The sequence below is a fragment of the Talpa europaea genome, assembly GCF_964194135.1.
Source record: "Talpa europaea genome assembly, chromosome: 4".
In the NCBI taxonomy this organism is placed as follows: Eukaryota; Metazoa; Chordata; class Mammalia; order Eulipotyphla; family Talpidae; genus Talpa; species Talpa europaea.
In genome coordinates, this window is record NC_140070.1 from 139331079 (window position 1) to 139354223 (window position 23145).

The 23145-nt window shown below is 44.7% G+C and overlaps 1 protein-coding gene across 1 annotated transcript in view; it reads left to right on the forward strand.

Annotated features, from left to right (window-relative positions):
* The window catches only part of HUNK (hormonally up-regulated Neu-associated kinase), a gene marked incomplete at its 5' end in the record, with an annotated part of 94177 nt that overhangs the window by 30810 nt on the left and 40222 nt on the right, over positions 1–23145 (forward strand). Inside the window, 2 exons of the mRNA XM_084231080.1 lie at positions 7248–7540; positions 19697–19752. Coding sequence (XP_084087206.1) covers positions 7248–7540; positions 19697–19752 — 349 coding nt within the window. The remainder of the gene's footprint in view (positions 1–7247; positions 7541–19696; positions 19753–23145) is intronic.

Below are 23145 nucleotides of genomic sequence, written 5' to 3' on the forward strand. Positions count from 1 at the left end.
ACATGCAGCATTCAGTACAAAACCAAAGTCTTCTGGAAAGAAACTTTTTTGGGCTATTGCCTAAGTAAAAAGAAAATTCACTTGAGCAGGGCTTCCCCTTGCATTGTGATTGTTTAAAACATTACAGTGTAGGGCCTCCCCGGTGGCACAGCGGTTGAGCGCTGGGTTGCGAAGCTGCCCGCAGCCTCTGCGGCGCCGGTTCGATCCCCGGCTGCTCCCCGGCCACCGGAGGAGGATCCCACATGGCGCGCAGACCTCTCCTGCCGCCCGCTGCTCCCCTCAGCAGTGTACCTCGGTCCTTCTGCCTGCTCTGCTCCCCGCTCTGGCTCTGGTGAATTCTCTCACCCTCCCGCGCTTCTGACTGTACCCAGTGCTTGTATAAACGAAACAAACGAACAAACAAACAAATAAATAAATAAAACATGCCTCTATAAAAAAAAGAAAAAAAAATTAAAAAAAAATTAAAAAAAGAGTCGAGGTAAAACCTATCTAAAAAAAAAAAAAAAAACATTACAGTGTAAAAGCACTTGGGTTAAATAGCAACCGTGAACTTGCGGAAACACAGCCTACATCGTATAAGACATGTACGTGTGTGTCTATGATGTTCAAGGCTTCTCTCTGTGATCAGCCCTCTTCTTCCTCTTAGTTGTATGGAAGATCCATTTTACACTTGTCTTTTCATTTGGGAGACTGGCTGCATCTACAATTCTTTTTTTTTTTTTTTTTAAGATTTATTTATTTATGTGTACAAGCACTGGGTACACAGAAGCGCAGGAGGGTGAGAGGATTCACCAGAGCCAGAGCGGGGAGCAGAACAGGCAGACTGACGAAGTACACTGCTGAGGGAGCAGCGGGCGGCAGGAGAGGTCTGCGCGCCATGTGGGACCCTTGCCGGCGGCCGGGGATTGAACTGGCGCTGCAGAGGCTGCCGGCAGCTTCGCAGCCCAGCACTCAACCGCTGCGCCACCAGGGGAGGCCCTGCATCTACAATTGTTGATGTGTTTCAGAATAATGAATTTTCAAGGCAGTGAAGGGTGATCCAGGATGAAGGGATGAATTTGAAATCCTGTTAACTCTGATCCTATGTAGGCAGTCTCAACTAAGTCAATATTTAAAGAAGATGAGCTAGAGGCTAGACTGATATTAAACCACTGCCTTGGGATTTAAAAGTAAGTCCATTCCGGAGAGTTTGAAACATTGCAATGTGGCCTGGACTTTTTTTTTTTTTTTTAATATGCTTAAACTGTGGGTCCAGGAAAAGCACCCCCATAACTGCCACCTAGTCATTGGAGAGGAAGAAACCCTTTTAGCTTCAATGGCTGGTCTAATAATTAAATTCACATAAGACAGCTTAACAGGACAAAAAAAAAATAGTTTTATTGTACAAGAGCCCTACAAAAACATGGGGTTCCCCAACAGGCAGATGGGGTTCATTTGTCATCCTGAGCCAGGGAGAAAAGGTGAGGGGTCTGGGGCTGGAAGAGAAGGAAGACATTCTCAGGAAGATGGGCAGAGCAAATATTTGGTAAACAAATGTTTGCCACATCCAGGAGACAAAGGACACAGGGTAGAGTGTCAACAAACAGGCCTTGTTAATTCCCCCCTAGTCTAGCACATTTAGCTCCTATTCATTGTGGTTAATTCTCCTGATCCTCTGGCTTCCTGGGATGGGCAGCTCTCTCTAAATTACTTCAAGCAGTTAAGGTAGAGGTAAAGAAAAGCCTCTTGAGTCTGCTGGGAGCAATTTTCCTACCAAAGTGCTATATTTAGGGGACAGCCTGTTCTGTCCCTCCACTTCCTCTTAGTGCCTCTTGTTTTTACCTCCAAGGGGTTACCTCCTCTTTTTTATGAGCTTCACTCTTTGAAAGTTAACTTGATGATTTTATCCATAATTGATCGTCTTTTTTTATTTTTTAATTTATTTTTGGTGCGTCGGGGTGATCTCGGAAGTGGGGTGGGCTTGCCATCCTGTGAGAAGGGCAATTTCTTAATTAGTGAGAAAAGTTGATGAATAATCTGCTTGAACCATGGTGGACTGAAGCCGTATTATTCTCGGTCTATTAATCTTCCACCACTGCAAGACTTGGCTTTCTAACTTGGAAATATTGGGGACAATCTCTGAGAACAGAGTCCTTTGTAAAATTTTGGTAGGTTTACAAGTTGGATCTGTTGCAAACTCAAGTCTTTTTATTGACTTTTCCAAAGAAAATTGCTTTTTTTTTCTTATAAAGTGAAATTTTCAAACTAAATAAAGATGTGAATACGACTACAATGTCTGCCTGATGTCTTATGAATGTTGCAGGCAGAGATGATGTGGAAGTTGTAGTGATACCTGTGAGCCATGAAATCATCAAAGCTTCCTCCATTCTTTATGATGAATGTGTCAGTGAATGACCGAGGGGCACACAGGGACCCCAAACAGTTAAGGGGAGCACAATTTAAAGGGATCTGGCCATCTGTATATATACACAAAGGCAAAGCTTACTCTTAGTGTGGTAGATCTTTAATAGAATTAGTGTGCATGGGGAGAGAGGAGAAAAAAAGAATATTCTTCAACCCAGGAAAACACCCCATATTACTCATCCCCTGTGGGCAATGCCCAGCCAAACAGGGTCGACCTGAAAGGGATGAAAAGGACCAGCAAGTTGGGGACAGAAGGAGAGACACAAAAAATACAAAGCAAGCGAATGGCTCCTCACTTTGCCTCTCACTTACGCCTCTGCATGGTCTCTCTTCCACGACTGTCCTCCAAGTCACCTTTTCCAAGTCCCTGGGTGCAAGTTAAAGCAGGAAAGGCAGTAGCCCTGAAGTCCACCTGCCTCCTGTGTTACAGAGCTGCACCTGACAGCTCAGCTCTAACCCCAGTCCCAGTAGTTCCCGGCTCAAGAGTTCAAGGTGACTGACTGCATGTAAGTGGAAAATGTGGCACTGCCCCTCCCCTTCCATGGAAATGCTTTCTTTCAATTCCTACTAGGACCCTGCAGATTCCAGTTAATTAATATCAACAAATGAATCTTTTGGGGGTGCTACTCTGTAACTAAGATCGAAAATTGTTTTTCTTGGCATACATTGAGGATGATATCCAGGCTTAATATTCCCCTCACACCCTCTCCTCGTCCCTCAAACACTCAAGGACCAAATTGGGAGTTCTAGTCTGGTTCTTGGACTTGGTCCTCAGTGAGCAAGTGCAGCTTGTTTTACTCTTTAAAATTCTCGTGATACAGCAGTTTATCTTTTCATGAGAAACCCGTGCTTGTACCAGCTTCACCGCAGAATCGTGTTAGATCTGTTCTGCCTGCAGGTCTCTGATTACTGTTCAATCAGGCACCTCCCTTTGCTGTTCATCGATTGCCTTTTGCTTAATTTCCCATCCGGGTTTCCCATTTCATTTGTTACAGATGCAGTTGGTTAAATGGTTCTGTGTAATCAAGAAGGACATTCTGTTTTCAATTTTGTCGAGGCAAGGCTTGCACATTTAGGGGGTGAATGAAAACAATCGCGGTGAGGAGCTGAGTTTGAAAGTGGAGAGGTGGCTTCGTCAGGAACCTACCCCAGGAGAGGTCGATAACGGTTTTCATGGAAGATGCTCAGAAGCCCTGGAAGGGGTCCCAAGACAACCAGTGACCACTGTGCACGTGTCAGTTTCCTGGGTCTTTGTACCAATTGCCACAAACATGGCTTACAGCAAGAGACGTGTTGTCTCAATGTTCTGGAGGTCCGAGTCCAAAATCAATTCCGTTGGACCAAAATCAATGTGTGGACAGGGTCGGGCTCCTCCTAGGGCCCTGGGGGTGCCCCTCCTTTCTCCCTTAAGCTCCTGGTGGCTGATTCCTGGCCGTGGCTCTGTGGCTGCTGTCTGCCTCCTGGCTCCCGCCTTCTCTGTGCTTCTGGGAAATCTCCCACTGCCTCTATTTTATGAGGACACTTGAGATGAGATTTAGGTTCCACCCAGATAACCCAGGTTAATCTCTCCTCAAAGTCTGTCCCTTTTTCCAAACAAGGTCAAATTCATACTTCCAGGGTTTAGGACTTAATATCTTTGGGGGGCCATTATGTAACCTACTACAGGCAATTAAAGAGCTAAGTAAATTATCTTAATAATGATTGTGTGCTGTTAAAAAAGGCAGATCATATTACTGCCAGGCTCTTAAACTGTTGTTTATTCATAGTACTTGTAAGAATTTCATTGCCAAAGGGTGCAATTTTTAAAACATTACAACAGACTCAAGCAAAGACAGAATCTAATTATACTTTTCAGCATTCCTTTCTCACCAGCCCTACACGAGAATGAAGATGTCTGTCTCTATTTGTCTGTCTGTCTATCTATTGATCTATCTATCCACTCACCCACCCATCCATTTATCTTCTATATCTGTTTAGCATCTGTAGCTATCTCTCTCATCTATCAGTCACCTATCATTGATAACTGTTTATCTAGATACATATGGATATATCTATTTTTTCTTTTGATCATGAATGAGTACAGTTTTTCCAACTTTTAGTCCAGCATCTACTGAACTAGTTGAATCGAACTACAGCCAGGGCATAACCTAGGACATAACGAGGACATCGGCCTGGGGGTGGCTTGGCATAGTGCAAGTCCCGGCCAGTGAGGTGTATGGGTTGAGGACTGTGCCTCCTGCCATTTGTCTGGTCTCTTTGGTTGCTTCTTGGTCTTGTCTTTGGATTCAGGGCCTCATAATCGCTATTAAAATGGGTGGTGAAAAGGTACAGACGTTTAATTAAAGGATACAGAAATTCTGGAGATGTGAGTCCAGCCTGGTGGTTAGGGCAAACAATACTGTATTGTATATTTGAAGGTCGCTGAGAGGGAAGATCTTGAAAGTTCTCTGCATGCATGTGAATTTGTGACTATTTGTGGTGGTGGGTGTTAGCAAAGGAACTGTCATCATTTATGTGATAAATACATATATGGAGTCACTATGTGATATACCTGAAACTATCAGTTTTTTGTATGTAAATTATATGTCAGCTTAAAATTATACTAGATCCCCCTTATCCATGGGGGATATATTCCAAGTTGCCCCAGTAGAGACCCAAACAATGGGGAAGACCAAACCCTATATATGATTCCTATCCAAAACTAATCACAAAACCATGATTAGTTTAATTGATAAATTTGGCACAGTAAAAGATTTACAGAAACAAATAATAAAATAAAGCAGAACAATATACTGTAATAAAATGATATGAACATGGTCTTGCTCTCAAAATATCTTACTTTGCTTAATATTTTTGGACCCAGGTTGACTGAGGGTAACTGAAACATGGAAAACGAAACTGTGGATAAGGTGGCGATGACTATAATTAAAAAAACAAAACAAAACAAAATGAGATTCTGTTCTCCAGAAGAGGAAATAGATTAAGCTGTTGGCAGCTATTTTTGCTTGAACAGTTTTAAAAAAGGCTCATTGATTTGCTCCATTAATGACCTATTGGCCACTCACTGCTGATGAAGTGCGGTGTGTGCTGGAGAGAGGGGTCCCTGCATTAAGTGCTTTAAGTGGTGTTGGGGTGATTGGCATGGTGAGAACAAAAGGAAGGAGAATTAAAAGGGAGTCTGTCTAGAGGGGGGTGGGCATTGAGTTAACATCTGAAGGCTGGGGGTCTTGAATGGGTGAAGGGGTTACTGGTGAGTGCTTGGAGAATAACCAAATGCATATGCTGGGAGAGTAAGGGGGAGCTTGGATATGGAAGGGCCAGTGGGATGCTTGAGTGCTGGGCCCAGGGTATGGAGCAGCAGCAGTGAGTCCGAAGCAAGAAATCAGAGTTCCAGATACACTAATTTCGAGACAGAGCTTAGAGTGACTTTGAGGGGCCCAGATGAGCCTGGGGAGGGTGGAGGGGGGATGTGGGTGCATCATCCCTAGCCCAGAAACACTGATGCTTGAGATGCATAAGATGATGCCTTCTTAACCTTGGTGCTTCTATCAAGCCCCTGGCAACTGGTCTCATTACTATGCAAATAATAATAACAACTTGTTTTATTACTTTGCAAATAATAATAACAATCATCACTTACACAGCCTTTACTATGTACCAAACATTTATTAATTTGATCATGAACTAATGTCATGAAACTAGAGTCGGCGTCGTCACTGCAAACTTGTGTATGTGTGTATCTATTTGTCATTGGTCAACCACTTAATGATCGAGCTATGTCACACCTTGGTATTAATACACTGAGTGGCATTATTAAACTGTACAAAAAATATTTACAAAAAAAGGAAATAAATACAGGTGTGAGGCCTCTGTTTCTGTTCCGTTGCAGGGATGCCCGGGCCTCTCTTAGAGACGAGTATGTGGGTGCTCGCAGAGGAGGTTCTGAATGAACCAGGCTCTTGGTGTGGGAGGCAGGAAGGGAGGAGGAGGCAGGAGGGCAGTTTGCAGACGGAACTGTCATGGTGTCCAAGCTGGTCAATGGGAGAGAGGAGGAAGAGGAAAGAAAAGGGCAGAAGCTGGTGTGCGTGGGAGCTGGGGAGAGGAGAGTTGACAGCCCCGGAAGGGAAGGGGTGCAGATCTGGGTGGAAAAGACAATCTCCCCTTCACTTCTCTCACTCAGGCCTTTCTTCTCGTCTTCCCTTCCTCCCTTGCCTGGCTCTCCATCCCTTGTACCTTTCCCTTGTCCCAGGCTAGAGGGTCTGCACATGGGGTGTGTTGATTGCAGGGGTGGGGGGGATGACCCAGAAGGAGCGGCCTGGGGGTGGTTGAGATGCAACTGTGGATCAGCAGTGAGGCTGGTCCTGAGTGGGAGGAGAGCCCACCCTCCTGTGATCCACCAAGGGCAAGAGGGAAAACTTGCAGCCAGAGCAGCCGGGCCTGGGGGGCTGGAGCAGGGCAGAGGAGGGCAGGGAGGCAGGACAAGAGCCATCCTCCCCTGACCCCACTCTAGCCGCAGGTATGGCTGTGTCACAAGTGGACGCCTGGGATCCCAGCCTGGGGGTGACGGTGAGCCCTGAGAGAGGGCGGGGAGGAGACCTTTGCTGGAGGAGAGCTTGGCATTTCACTCTGTCGAGAGTCAAGCATAACACTGACCTTCCAGTGTCTTCTTCCTCCTTAAAAACGGAATCTTTTGATCTTTGCAATGATACAGTTTTCTGTTCTCCCTTGGCACTGTTTTATATAGGTTTTCTTCTGTAGCTGTGTATTTTCCTAGGTTCTTGGAGAGTCAGGGAATAACCTTTGCTGCCATGTCTGATGACAGCCATATCTGGATGTCTCCCTAGGTGGCCATAAAAGTCATTGATAAGAAGAGAGCCAAAAAGGACACCTATGTCACCAAAAACCTTCGGCGGGAGGGACAGATCCAGCAGATGATCCGACACCCCAACATTACCCAGCTTCTTGATATCTTAGAGACAGAAAACAGCTACTACCTGGTCATGGAGCTGTGTCCTGGGGGCAACCTGATGCACAAGATCTACGAGAAGAAGCGTCTGGAGGAATCGGAAGCCCGCAGGTACATCAGGCAGCTCATCTCTGCAGTGGAGCACCTGCACCGGGTGGGAGTGGTCCACAGGTAAGGGCTCACCTTGCTTTTGATTGCTTCTCTCTGCCCAGTGGGTGTCACGGTGCTCAGCGTGCTTCCTACAAAGCCAATTCATTGTACCTTGTTTTACAATTCTTCCATGTTTTTGCTCAATAGAATTGTTTTGTGAGTTGGGTTGCTGCCAGTGTGGGGTCAGAAGAGGGGTCTCGAAGCCAGGGGGCCTGAGTTTGTGTCCTGGCTCTACTCTTTAATAGTGGTGTGATCCTAGGCAAGTAACTTAACCACTGGGGACCTGTTTCTCGTCTATAAAATGGGAATAATATGAGAATAATATGATACTGATTTCAAGGTAGCTGTAAGGTAAGTGAGTTAATATGTGGGAAGAGCTTGAAACAGTGTTTGGTACATAGTAAAGGCTGTGTAAGTGATGGTTGTTATTATTATTTGCAAAGTAATAAAACAAGTTGTTATCATTATTTGCATAGTAATGAGACCAGTTGCCAGGGGCTTGATAGAAGCACCAAGGTTAAGAAGGCATCATCTTACGCATCGCAAGCATCAGTGTTTCTGAGCTAGGGATGATGCTTTCATTGTATCTGACTTACGTTATGGCAGTTGCTCAGTAGCTATTTTGTTCAATTGGATTGAATCACCACTCCAATTGTGAAGTTGCCCTTGAATGTGAGGGGTATTCTCCATAAGCTAAACCAGCCTTCTGAATTATTATGAAAGTGAACCTTTTTTTAAAAACTGCCTGCTGCCTCCCAAGTAGGAGCTCCACGAGGAAAGTGAACAGATCTAACCTTCCTACATCGGTGGGGGGTGCCTCCTTTTAGTGCTGTACTAAAATAAAACAAAAATATCAAAGTGCCCTCTTTCTTCCCCAGAAAGTACTCACCTCAGCAATAAATGCATAGCTCTTCCCTCAAGAAATTGCAATCAATAATTACTCTAGGTTGTTGAGAAAAATTAGGGCTCATGTTTCATTGATTCTCATTCTGAAAAGCAAGGTCAAGGTATAAAATATGGTGTGTGTGTGTATACATTTCCATATGTACACACAGGTTTATGTATGCACGAATCTATTTGATATTTTTTAATGAGATAAAATTCACATATTGTAAAAATCACCATTTAAAAGTATGATTCAGTAGCTTATTTAGTATGTTTGCAAACCTGTGCAGTCATCACCACTATCTAATTTTAGAATATTTTCATCTTCCCTCCAAAAGAAAGGCCGTACCCATTAGTAGTCACGGTCTACTCCCCACTCCCCCCAGCCCCTGGCAACCACTAATTTACTCCCTGTCTCTGCGGATTTACTTTTTTCTGGACATTTCCTATCCATGGATACAAACAGTAGGTGGTCTTTTATGACTGACTTCTTCACCCAGCATGTTTCTAGGATTCAGCCCTGCTGTAGCAGCTGTGGTACTTTATTCCTTTTGATGACTGAGTAGTACTCCATTGTATAGACCAACCACGTTATCTCTTCACCCCGAGGACATTTGGGTTGTTTCCACCTTTTGGCCATTGTGAACACGGCTGCAGCAAACATTACACACAAGCTATTGTGTGAATCTATGTTTTCACTTGTCTTGGAGAATTCTATCTTTGGACAGAGCATAATAACCCTTCAGAGTTGATTTACTAGATCAAATAACTCTGTTTTGAGAAAACATATTTTTAAAAATTCAGTGTTATCTTCTGTTACCTTTTATCAGTTTGAAAGTCACGCTGACCAGTGAAGAAAGCAGTTCTAGGCCTTTATTTTTATATTTTTCACATTTTCATTGAGCTGACATTGGTTTACAACACTGTCTATAAGGATTCACACCCCACACCACAACCACCACCAAACCACCCATAATCCTTCCATTACAGTCCCCTGGGCCCTCCCCTCCCTTTGCTCCCTAACCCTCCACCTTCTCCTCTGATCACCTCAGTTCTACACTTAGATTTCTAGGGATTGTTTTGGTTTAATCTTGTCTATTCTTTTGTTTTGTTTCATTATAGTCCACATGAGTAAAATCATCCCATATTTGTCTTTCCCCTCTCACTATTTTGCTTAGCATCATCCCTCTCCAGTTCCATTCATGTTAGATCTTTAATTAATAAAGCTGACTTTCTAGGTGGAGAGGGCGGTCTCCTTTGCCCGGGGAGGGTCCTGGGGGAAGCTCCATTCCCGGTGCCTCAGTGCCGAGACCCTGGGGGTGTGGGTGTCAGGGCTCAGAATCGTGACAAGGCGGCTTGGGGAGGAGCCTTTCCTCATTGAGCAAGAGGCCCCCTTGTATGTATTTTTAGTCACACATGTTGTCATGAAATCACACTTTATTGGAACTCTTTGAGATTAGATCTGCCAGGAAGGGAACATTCAGAAATTTTAAGTGAATAACACTATTTTTGGCTCTTCCCAACAATACCCCGGTGCAGCCTGTGGTGTCACAGCTCTGCCATTATTAGGAAGATGCTGGTCGCAAGCGTGCCTGCGTGTGCGAACACGACAAAGGCAGAGAGCTCATGAGTGAGTCAGCTGGATCACCCACTCCGCTGGCCACAGCGGAAGAGAGACGGGAGGAACAGCTGTGGGGTGAGGGGTGTGGGGTTGAGGGGGTGACTGTGCTGTGAAAAACCAGAGCCCTAAGCTGCTCCAGGTTCTGGGGGTGACACAGGAAACTTGAGTGCAAACTGCACTTCCCTGCCTGGCTTTCCTGGAGGAACTTCTCAACAACCCTTTTAGAGTAATTTGAACAAAATCCTATCCCTCTCAATGCAATTACTGTCAGAATGTCAAAGGAATGAATCTAATAATGTTTTGATAGCAAAGTTGGTACGATTTTTCTCTCTCTGATCTCTAGCTCTCTTTTGTGCTTACTTCTTCCTCTCTCCTAGGAAATATATTCACAAGCCAATAGTGACAAAGACCCAGATCTCCTAAAGTTAGGGAAAATTGGAAATACAGGTATCCTTGGGGAGGATTCCTTCCTTTTTCTCTCTAGAAATCATGCTGCCTCGTGTCAGCATCCAGGAACAGAGGTGATGAGTGCATTGAGCTGTCAGTGAGGAACATTTGTTTAGAACATACTCATGGGGGGCCTCAGCTGAATGTCTTGACTGTCAGGTTCTGCAGCCACTCATTTTTAGCAGGCGTCTGGCTCACCCAGTGAGCTATTCATGGCACCCTTTTCAGTGGTGGAGAATTTTCTCCTTTATGCTGAAAAGGAAGAATGAATCTCATAAATTACTTTGAGGTTAGATTTTTCAAGTGAGTAAGAAAGCATAATATTTCAGAGATGCTCAGGCGTCCCTTGTAGAAAGATTTCTGAGAAAATAGATCGGATCATCCATTAAAAATTGGGGATGAACTTTGATGGCTGGATATTATGTTGCTTTCAAGGACTTTTGGTGACCGGTGTCAGGAAAGGATTATAAACACAGTTTCTACCACCTCAGACTCATGAGAATGGCCCATTTCAAAAAGACCTGACACAAGTGTTGGTGAGGATGTAGAGAAAAAGGAACCCTCGTGTACTGTTGGAGCAGATGTAAATTCGTCCAGCCCCTATGGAAAAGAGTATGGAGGTTTCTCCCAAAATTGTAAAAATTGACCCACCACATGACTCAGCAATTCCACTTTTTTTTTTTTGAAGATTGATTTATTTGTTTGTTTGTTTGTTTATTTATTAATTTTATACAAGAACCAGGGTACAGGCCAGAGGCGCGGGAGGGTGAGAGGATTCACCAGAGACAGAGTGGGGAACAGAACAGGCAGACTGACGAAGTACACAGCTGAGGGGAGCAGCGGGTGCAGCAGGAGAGGTCTGCTGCGCCATGTGGGACCCTCACCGCTGGCCGGGATCGAACCAGCGCTACAGAGGCTGTGGACAGCTTCACAGCGCGGCGCTCAACTGCCTGTGCCACCAGGGAAGGCCCAACAATTCCCCTCTTAATATCTGTCAGAAGAATGCAAAAACACTCATTCGAAGGGATCCCTGCACTCCTAGTCTCACTGAAGCTCTATTTACAGTAGCCAAGTTCTGGAAATAGCTAAGCGCCCAAAGACAGATGAGTGGATTAAGACGATATGGTGTATGCACACAGCGGAACACTACTCAGCTATAAAGCTGAGATGAAATCTCGGCATTTGCATCAACACGAATAGAACTGGAGGGGACGATGCTAAGTGAAATAAATCAGGAGAAAGACAAATACTAGATGAGTTCACTCATGTGTGGAGTATAAAGAAACAAAACAAAGAAACTGAAAAAACAAACCCTTGAAATCTGACTGTAGAAATGAGGCTCCGGAGGGGAGCAAAGTGAGGGGGTGCCCAATGCACTCTGGTGGAGGACTTGGGTGCCTTGGTGGTGGATGTATGTGGTTCTATGCACCTGAAGAGGTGTGGACCTACTCCCTGAAGTCATAGTCAGTGTTGTAAACCAACCTTATCTAAAAAAATGATGCAGTTAAAAAAAACATAGTTGCTGATTAGGCTGTTCCTTTATTCCCTATATTTTCCTCCATTTATGTCTAGCAGTGCTCACATCTTCTGTGATAGTAAATGTAAATATTTAATTATCTACCCAGAGCTATTTAAATATTATTTAAAGGAAACCAATCATTAAAAATCATGTAAATATTACAAGGAGGAAAAAAACAGGAGACTGAACTTCCGTAAGGCTGATTCCCTTAGCTGGCAAAGAACTTCATTTTAAATGACACCTCTTGTAGCCCTTCTGTCTTTTGCTACAATAGGGCGATTGTCAGGTTTTACAAAGGTGGAGCATGTCTAACTTCTTTATGCCTCCATTTTAGGTCTGCCTGAGTCATTCGCCTTTAAAATATAACAAGTGGGCCTTTTTTCTTTTTCTTAAACGTGCTCACCCAGCAGGATGCCTGAATCTGTTGATTTGCCTATTGTGCAAAGAACCCCCCCGACTCTCCCTGCCAGTCACCCGGAACCCTAATTCTGCCAAGAGGCTCATTTGAGATTCTTCTGTTCATTTAAAAGCACAAAGTTCAATCAAAGTCTACAGACAACACATACGGTGTCACATGGTGGTAGTGGTGACAATGCCGCGTCCCCAAGCAGGAGGAGACAAGCCTTGGAGCTGGCAGGACTTAGGAGAGACAGGACCAAGGGGGGCCGTGTGCCCCTGCCTGGACGTGCAGCCACGCTGTCTCTCCCTGGCCAGGGCCTTTTCACTTCTCAATGTTAGAAATGGGCCCTCGGCGCTTCAGTGGAAGGCAGTGAAGCCGGGTCCCTTTGTGCTCTCCGGCATGGCCAGAAGCAGGCTCTCTGTGCTGGCGGGTGCAAGGCTGCATTGACTCTTAGGTTTCCTGGGAGAGGGCAGTAACTTTTACTTACGTGCAGGGACTGTTGGAAATCCCAGGGCCATTTACTGAGTATATGTCTGCAGGCACTGCTTGTGTTCTGCTGGTTGCCTTGCTTTTAGTTGGGGTTAAAAATATATGATTGGAAGTGAGATGTGGAAAAGTTCTAGTCCCACCAGTTTGTGGAGTGGGATGTACAGTGTTCAGCAATGTGGATTCTAAAGCTAGACCCCCACACCCACAGGGACACAGGGAAAATGGTTTATCCACTTTGTGTAGTGGGTGTGAGGATGAAAGTAGTTGGTTTATGTAAAGTCCTTAAAACCAAGCCACTTAGGAAGTATTGAGTACGAGCTCACCGTCATTATTATGAGTCTGCCACCTTCACTGAATGTGTGGGAAACTGGGCCTTAGAGTTCAGCTCACCCGCAGGTCCTGGCTCCAAGCACACTTCCTCCAGGAGGTCCTCCAGGATAGCACACCAGGTCATAGGTTCCCACAGCACCTTCTACTTTGCTTTCCAAACAGTCTCCATGTAATCATTTACTTGTGTGATAACTGTCTTCCGCACAGGCTACCACCTAGCTCAGTGTCCAGACTAGTGGGCACACATTAAGACTGTTGAATAAATCCAAAGGAAGTGGAATGTATACACCTGTGGCAGGGTGAACACTGGAATGGACGCTTTCTGGTAGTTGGTTCCATGTTCTTTCTGGAACATTCCGTATATTCCCTGGAATTTCACAGGAGTCTCTTCATTGATGTAGCCCCAATTTGTCTGTTTTTCAGGTCACAATTTGTAGAGTGACCTGAATGAATGAATAGCTCTTGCATTTTATAATCAAAATTCATTTCTGGAGCACTGTAAGAGGTCATTCAATCAAGGTTTCGTTTTGAATAAATAAATCTGGTACGTGCTTTTGAAGATAAAACCTAACCAAACCAGGGCCTCCCTGGTGGCGCAGCGGTTGAGCGCTGGGCTGCGAAGCTGCCTGCAGCCTCTGCAGCACCGGTTAAATCCCCAGCCGCCGGCAAGGGTCCCACATGGCACACAGACCTCTCCTGCCCCCCACTGCTCCCCTCAGCAGTGTACTTAGTCAGTCTGCCTGTTCTGTTCCCCGCTCTGGCTCTGGTGAATTCTCTCACCCTCCTGTGCTTCTGACTGTACCCAGTGCTTGTATAAATAAATAAATCTTTAAAAAAACAAACAAACAAACAAACACCTAACCAAACCAAACCCAAACAAATCCCAAACTGTTCACTGCAAAATACCCCTTGCCCTTGGAGAGTTCTGTGCTTTTCTCAGATTCTTTATCCTTAGCTTATTACTAACATCCATCTTGCAGTCATCTCCAGGCAAACAACCCCCCCCCCCGCCCCAAAAGCCCTAATCCTGTCTGAACTTGGTCTAACACTCCTGGGCCTTTCTCCTTGGCCTTTCATCCAGGGCTAATGCCCTCCGGTACTGCTTGCTTTTCCCCGGATGAATCCCCCTGAGTAAGTCTTTGCTGGACCCTTCTCTTATACTCCTCTTGGCCTTTTTAACTTTTCACCTCCAGCCTCCCACCTCTTACCTATTAGCATTTGTTCAGCCCCGAGTGGTCCACAAAGTGCATTTTCTCATTTCTTCCTGTTTACCACCCAACCCATTTTCAAAAGAGAATCAGAAGCTCCAGACGCCAGAGCCTATCTTTCTTCGCTCCCCCGGCTGCCATGTTTTGCTCTGAGTCTTAGCTCAGCCCCTCCATTCCAGTTTCGAGATGGCCAGTCAGTTTCACTGACTCTCCCTGGTCTCCCTGTGTCTTCCTCTTTCCCTCCCTGAATGACCTCAGTCTTGTGCTATTCAGTTCTTTACCTTTATCTCTGATCGCCCTGAGTGACTCCCTGGCTCCTCTTGAGCCTGAGGCTTGTTGAGTCCAGGCCTGCACCCTCCCGATGGGCCGGGCAGGGCCTGGTGAAACCCTGCAAGAAACTCTGCCTTATTCCCATCTTGGGTTCTGGATGTGTGTGCATGTGCTTGGGTGTGCTCATTCATGCTGTGTAGGTACCGACACATGTGTGCACGTGCACATACACACCTGTGGGCTCTGTGTGCTCATGTGTACACACACACACACAAATCTGTGGATGTGTGTACACATTACAGGTGCATGTGCACAAAGCCATGTGTGTTCACACTTAAGTGTACACACTCATGCATGTGCTCACACACATGCATGCAGAACAGTCACGTGTCTATATTCTTATTCTCATGCAAGCACACACATGTGCATGTGTGTGCACACACACACACACACACTCTTTCTCTCTCACACTGCCCTCCGCAGGCTGGCCTCCTGCTTGCCCCTTTGCTCTTCAGGGTCTGATCCACTGACCTGCTTGCCCACAGGCCCCGGACCCTTCTGTTTGTTTTGGCAACAAGGTCTTCCTGACTCCCCCACCCTGATCTGGGAGGGCCAAGACTGGAGTTCCCAGAGGTCAGTGTCCACACCTTCGAGATGGCCATCTTTACAGTGAAATGCTAGGAGCCCTGGGGCGGGTGGGTGGAGGAGAGAGTGTCTGGGGTGCCCGTGGTGAGCCGTAATTGTTAGTTAGGGCCTGTTTGAGCTGGAACAAAAGCTGGTGAGGAGGGCTCCCGCCCAAACTGCCCAACTTTGGATAAACAGCCACCACCTCAGGCCTCCGCTGCCCCCAGCACAGTAGTGAAGGTGACCCCACGTCATGAGAGCCCCACTGCGCATTTCTCCCTGGAATGGCCAGGTCAGCAGAACATGGGTAGAGGTCTGTGGGTGGGGCTCTCCTGTGCTTGCCCGGTGGCCTGCACTGGCCTGCCCTTCTGGGAGTTTCCCTTTATTTCCATGCCATGCCTTTGCCCCAGATGGTGCTTCTGAACCCATCCTCCAAGACTCACTGAGATCAGAGCAACCTCATCTCCTTTCCTGCTTGGCCTCCGGGAAGCCTCTGTGGAAAAGCTAAGGAAAAGCTACTCCCCATCATCCATTGTTTTCTTCCCCTTCCTCCTGGTTTGCCTGCGTGGGAAGGAACTCTTCACCCTGTGAGCCCAGGAGGTGCCTCCTACTTCCCTCCAGGTTGCTCCTCACTGTTCTTCTAACAGTGTGGTTATTTGTTACAGTTGATGAACCCATGTTGGAACATTATTATTAACCAACACACCCAGCTGGCATTAGGGTTCCCGCCAGGTTGTCCTGCAGCCATCACGGAGAATGGCTTACCACCCTCAACAAATGTGCTCTACCAGTTCATCTGCCTCCTTTCAACAACCTCCAATCTTTTTACTGTCTGTGGTTTTGCCTTTGCTGGAAGGTTCTACCTGGAATCACACTGTATAGTCTTTTTGGACTACCTTCTTTGACTTAGAAATATGCACTTAAGTTTCCTCCATGGCCGTCCCTGAACCGGTGGCCTATCTCTTATTGCTGCATACATCCATTGTCTGGGTGGACAGAGCCTGTGTGGCCATACCTGCTAATGGACATTAGTTAGGGTTGCTTCCAAGTTGGGCAATTAGGAATCAAGCCGTTGTAACGTTTGTGTCCATAAGTTTCTATTGGTTTGGGTAAATACCTAGCCAAAAGCTACTTTTAAAAATAGAGCTTTAGACCCTTTTTACCCATGAAGTATCAGAAGAAAAGTATTCTCCCCTTTCTTCTAGATACGTCTCAAAGACAAAGGAGGACATGGAATGTAAGCTTTGGGTAGATTGAGTGCACTGATGCCCCGGACAGAGATGAACTTCACTCAACTTTCCATTTACTAGTCATGGTGCCTTTAGGCAGTTAGATTGGACCATGGAATGTTTTAGAAAGCTTGACGACAAGGTAATCTGTGGTCAACCACCCTATAAACCAGGTTTTCTTGGAACATTTTTTCCCTGGGCATTGGGGGTAGGTTACTATGGGTTGCAGGTAGTGGGAGGAGAGTAACTTTGAACTGATTTCATTTTGCCTAATAATTATGTTTTTATATTTCCTCCCCCAGCTTTATAACATTTTCTTGATTTTAAAAGTGGGTTTTTTTTTCCCCCTTGTGCGTGTTCTCTCTTTTTAAAAGTCTTCCATTTATATCCTTCTCAGCATTGTGGTTGTTCTCTAAGCTTTTGTGACCCCAGAAATATCCAGCTTAGTTTTCTTATTCTTGGAGATCATTTCCCTTCCCTCACCTCCGTAAGCTGTTTTTCTCCATGGTGTTTGTTCTCAACCCAATTTTTCCTCTGCCGCCTTCATGCGGCGTCCATTCTTCCCAGGGAGAGAGGTTTAATTTTGCTGGTAACAGACTGTGGTCTTCCTTTACATTTAAATAGTACTGCTGCTTTATAATCACTTTTTATAGAATCACAGTTTGCGCTGTTGCTGGCATACTATTTGCGTGTGCTTTTGTGGGGTTGGGATTACCATATACGCTAGAATATAGGGTCAGGCTGATGCGTCCTAATTATCTTCAGAAAAAATGGAGTGCCTTCCAGAGCCCTCGCACAGTCTCCTATTACGGGGGTGTATTTTATTTTCAATAGCAAAGTACAAATTGCAGAAGACCTGGTCACCTTGACTTGAATCACTGAAGAAAGGGAGGCAGAGGCATTTTATGCGCCTTCATAATAACTTCAGGGGATGTGGACCATTGCGAGGGCTGTGAGGTCATCTGCAAACAAGACACTGAGTGATTCATTTATAGAGATTTTAATAACTTATTACATTTTTATTTTATATAGTTTAAATGGCAGGGGATAAGCTCCCCAGCAAGTGCCTCATACACAGATTAAGAAAGTGCTTTATCTCAAACACCCAGTCAACTTGGAGCACGTTAATCTGGAAACACCCAATTGTCAGTCCTGCCTGTGACAAGTTTGGATATAATTATCTCGTGAAACAAAAATATTTCTAAAATTAATTATATCACTATTCTAGTGTGTACTCTTATGTATGATGGTGTAGCTTGCTAGGTAAATAGTGTAAATGATTATTAGATAATTCCATTGCATTCCTACAATGTATATATTTGTGTTTTCCAAAACTGGCTTTCTGAGGGGCAGGATCTTCCTATTGGAACAATGGAGGCGTCACCTTGCATTTGGATATAAGTGATACCTGTTCAAGGCTCTCTGTATTGTTCCTTTTGAACCAAAGTGAATCATACAAATCTTTCTCCCATTGGTGGGTGCATTTTCAGGAACATCTGAGTTCCCAAAAACCCTGCCACACACTTCAGGCACATCTCCTTCTTATCTCAGTGTCCTCCCAGCGGCTGCCAGCCCATTTCTAGGTTTGAGATACATCGGACACCTTTTGAGCTCATCTTTCTGTCTGCACTTAATCCCTTGACTCTTCCCATCTCAAAATGCCATCTGTCCTTCATCGTTCCCGTGACAACAGTGTCTCTGTGCTGAGTGTTCATGTGCCCCTTCAGCATATCATCCTGGGGTTTTTCTCCCCCTCATTTTGTACCCTCTTTGTAGAAAATCTCATGTTCTTGCAGGGCTTAGCTTCCACCTGTGCTGAGGTTGCAATAGATAATCCGTAGGCTCTGCCAAGTTGACCCAGACAGCGGGGTATGTGATTGTTGTTTTAAATGTGAATTTGTTGCTAACATTTAAAAATTGGGATGAAATCCAGAATTCCAGCTTCTCTTGAAGAACAGGCTCAGCTGCAGCACTAGGACGGAGCCGTGAGCAGCAGTCCCCGAGAAGTGGAACCCCACCCTCCCATTACCACAGTCTTGAAACTGTTTCCTTTGTCTCCCAGCTCTGACGTAGTGTCATCAATTGCCATTTTTGTTTATCATGATTGTACTATTCTCCTCCATACAATAGAGATGAGAGGGGAAAAATATTTCTTTTGCCCATGTGTCTGTTCAAGAGTGGAAAATAAGAGCTAGACCAAGAATCCTGTGAGTTTTAAACAATGAAGAGAACATTGATGTGTGTGGAAGAGAAGAATATTTTAACATATTTAATATTCAAAGTGGGTTTGCATAAACAAGCCGCAACCTCAGGTGCCAGAGCTTACTCAACCTAGATGGTTTGGATGACCAAGTATATACTTTTGTCCACATTTTTTTCCCCCTCTGAAGCCCCAAATGATGTCTTTGGTGATGTACATTCATTGTTTCTAATGAGTACCCAGAATGTGCAAAGGCACTGGGGTACAGTGGTAAGCAAGGCAGACCTGTTTCCTGGCCTCCAGGAGCTTACAGACTGCCACCACCTCCTCCGCCCACTGTAGCTTCAGTGATCAGAGCCACCCATTATCCGATTAGCAATCTTTATTCCATATGCCCACTCAGTTGCCTTTGGTTATGTAGCATGAACACACACTCAGACATAATACCAGGGATTAGGACCCTCTGGGGTCTATTTTTCTGCTCACCAGACTATCTTCTTGCTAAATAGATTAATTTATCATCACCTGCTAATGGTGGATGGCAGTTGGAATCTGTCCCCTGTTCTGACTGCCCTTGCTGACCCACACACAGGCATGTGGGTGGCCACATTTGTGTTCCCAACCTCTCTGGCCACGCCGGTCTTCAGAGATCTGTTGTGTTGTCTCTCAGTCCCGATTCCATGAACATCCAAGTTTTAGCTTTGTTCTCACTTCTCCTGGAAACTTCTCATGATTGGTTCACGCCCCATCTCCTCTGAAATCCTTTGGCTTTTTTTAGACTGCAGCAATTAATTATATCATGTTTTATAAATATTTACTTATTGATTGCATGAGTTTTGGCAGAGAGCTTTATGGGGTGGTTTAAGTTGGCTCTAAAATAGTTCCTCTTCTGAAGCAAAATGTTACTTTACCATTTCAAATGACTATCTGAAATGTATGGTTTTGTTTATTTCAGGGACTTGAAGATAGAAAATTTGCTTCTAGATGAAGACAATAATATCAAGCTGATTGGTATGACTCACTTTTTTTTTTAAACCAAGATTTCATTTAAGTATTATTGATTAAGTTATTTATTTCTGGGTTATTGGGTTTGGGACTTGTTCATGGTCTGTTTCAAATCCCCACAGGTATTTCTGGATCATTTCCTTTTACCTCCAATATTTAATAATGGTTTTGAACATGAAACTGCATTTTAGTAATAATTTAAACATAATTAGGAAAATGAAAATACCCTAAAGTGTCCATAAAAGGAATTTCACAATCACAAATAAATATTTATTGGCTATGTGTTCTTTGGATTGCTCAAACTTCAGCTTCTCCCTAAATTCAGATGAAGCTAATTTTTTAGGAGTTATTTTTATTTGAATTAACCATGATACTTCTTAAAAACTGGAAAATAGTTTGGTTTAGAGATGCTGTCTTTTGCTTAGCTGTGTTTTCTTCTACTCTTTTTTTGCTAGTGCTTGTTTTCTTTAAAATATTTTATTTATTTCCTTACATCATTGTTAATTTTTAGACAGTATTTAACTTCTCCTCTCAGGTGTAGTACCCATAGTTCTCCCACCACCACAGCCCCCATGATCTATCCACACAGTCCCTTGTGCTCTTCCCTCACCTGTTTTGGACCCTCTCCCTGCCTCTCCCCTGCTGGATGCCTCAAATCTATGGTCAGCTTGCAAGTTTTGTCTTCTATCTCATCCTACTTTTCAGTGAATGTTGGGGCATCAAAAAAGGAGAAATACATTTCACCTTTTTATTTATCATATGATCTTTATCCAAGTCCCATCAGATAGTGGTGCTTGTACAGAGAGAAATCCCCACAGAGGGGAACTGAGAAGTCTGCTCCAAGGCAAAGGACATTTCAGGATGGAGTAAGTCACCATTGGTTCATAATTCAGGATCCACAGACAGTTTTGCTCCCTGGCACATTCCCTAGGAGGACCATTATTTGCCTGTGAGGTTGCTCTAGGCACTATCCCAGGGCATCACTTGTATAGCCAGGTGCATGCGGCATCATCTTCTGTTCTCTTTTCCTACCTCAAACACAAGTAATTTCTTTTCTTACAATGGCTAGAAAAAGACTTCTTAGGAGAAAAGAGGAGGATCTGACTTTTCTACTCAGAGAGGAAATTTCATTTGGCAAGTGTTGAAATCCATGTCAAGCCTCTGAAACATATCACCCAGAGGACCAGTTGGAACCGAGTCCACACCTCACCCCGTAACAGGCACACGGCTGCAGGTGCTTTAGCCTGATTAAGCCGCCCTGACAGACTTGATGAATATGCCCATTATTAGAAGATTAACCATGAAAGGAAACCAACTCTCCCTACCCCCTCAAGATTTTTAAAGAATGTCTTCTTAGAAGGATCTTGGACCATTCGAGATGTTTTCTCTTTATCTGATTGTTTCGTGATTGCATTTCAATTGTCCTGAGGGCCAAATAAGGAAGCCTTCATGGAGGCAGATGTTGACGTGCCTGCAGGATCGCTTTTTGGTCTTAATTTCCTGGGTCTGTGGTGTTAAACACAGGAGGTTCTTGGGGGACTGAGCATGGAGGAAAGATGACGCTTAGGGCCCCTGCAGGCTGACCTGTAACTTGTCTTCTGTAGCGATGACAGTGACAGGAGTGTCTCTAAGAGCTGCAGAGTTGGCTGCAGGTTGTCATCACAGAATAATTCACTTGCGTGGTGCATGATGGGGACTGTTCGTCTTCCCTCTCCTTATGACAGAGCCCTAGCTGATCTTGCATAAAACCAGAAAGACAATGTAAGTTAGATGATATTTAAATGCACAGGCCTCTTTGTTGGTTAGAAGTTTGCTCAGAAGATTCTACATGGACTCATTTCTGTAAACAGCAGAGTGGCTGCAGACTGGCCATGGGGTAAAATTCTGTAGAAGAAACCCTTAAAATGAGATGAAGGATGATATACCCGAATCGGAGTCCCTGGATCCCCAGGGGGTGAGTGCAGTTGTTGTTCCCTGGGTCCCCGGAACCATTTTCTTCAAATGTTTCAGGGTCATCACCTCTGGTGTGGCAACTTCTGAACCAGCAGCCAAGCAGACATTTCAGCTCATCAGGGCAAAACAGACCATGGCAGAAACCAAATTTCCCAAAACTGCTGGAAAGGAGGCTCTAATGACTGGGTTTCCCGTCATTAGAATTTTCCATGTGGCTCTCCATTCCCTATGACCAACCAGCCAAAGGGCCCGGCACCCAGTCATCAGATACACTGGGCCGAGGACCCCTGGGGATGGTGTTTTATTAGCAGAATCCGCATGTCCTCATTATTTTCATGCAAGTTAGGCTGGAGGTGGGGAAGAGAAGGTGCTGGAAGGAAGGAGGGCCTGCATTGGGTGGGTTTTCTTGTCCCAGGTTGGTTGGGCAGTTTGAATCAAATGTCTCTTCAACTTGTCTTTTTGCAACTAGAAAGCCCTGGAGCTTTTTCTCCCAAGGAGTCACCTAATTGTTTTCCAGCGGTGATGAGAGCTATTAGCATTTCCTCTTAGCAGTTTCTCTTTCCTAAAATCATTTGATTCAAATAAATTTGCTTAAGGCCTGGAAGCCATGTTTCAAATGAACTAGAATTAACCAGGAATGAGACTTTACTTAAGCAGGTCTTTTTTCCTCTTTAAAAAAATAAAGCCGTCTGATGTTATAGTTCAGAATCATCTTACAAGAGAAGAGTCTCAACTCAGAATAGCCCTGTGCTCGGATTTCCCAAAGCAGCCTGCACTGGGGTGTTTTCTGAGATTCATTCTGGAGCTCTCAGAAAATTGAGTGATAATTGGCTTCAATCTAATTGAGGCAGACCTGTGTGACATGACTGGGAGGCGAACTTCTCTCTAGTTTCACAATTCTAATTATAGGCATATGTGTAAAATTTTAATAATAATAATTTTGCATGGGAGCCAGACTGATGATTTCTCTACAATATATTTTAAATTAAACCCTCTTGGCTAGGTCAACACCAGACATTTAAAATGCAGATTTTATCTCTTCCCCAAATCTTCTGCTGGTTTATCTTCTTAAAACTGTGTTTAAGACTAGCAAGTCTCTGTGTTCCCAGGCTTGCATGGGACCCAGGGCGGGTGACCTGGTTTACCTCTTCCCCCTCCTGCCCATCAGGATCTTGTAGGGATCCAGCCCTGGAATTCAGGAATCAAACAGGGGACCTATTTGTTCTGTGCTGGAGCCTCCCCTGAGATGGGAGTCTTTCTCTCTAATCTCAGAGATCTAGAGCTACATTTTCTGGGAATCCAAGGAAGCTTGAGTCCCTCATAGTGTTATAGGGCAGCCCCGATATTGAACGGGTTCCTGACTGTGGGTCCTCACCTGCGCGCTTACAAAGGACTTATGAATACTCCACTACAGGCACACACGAAAGGTTAATAAAAGGTTTATTT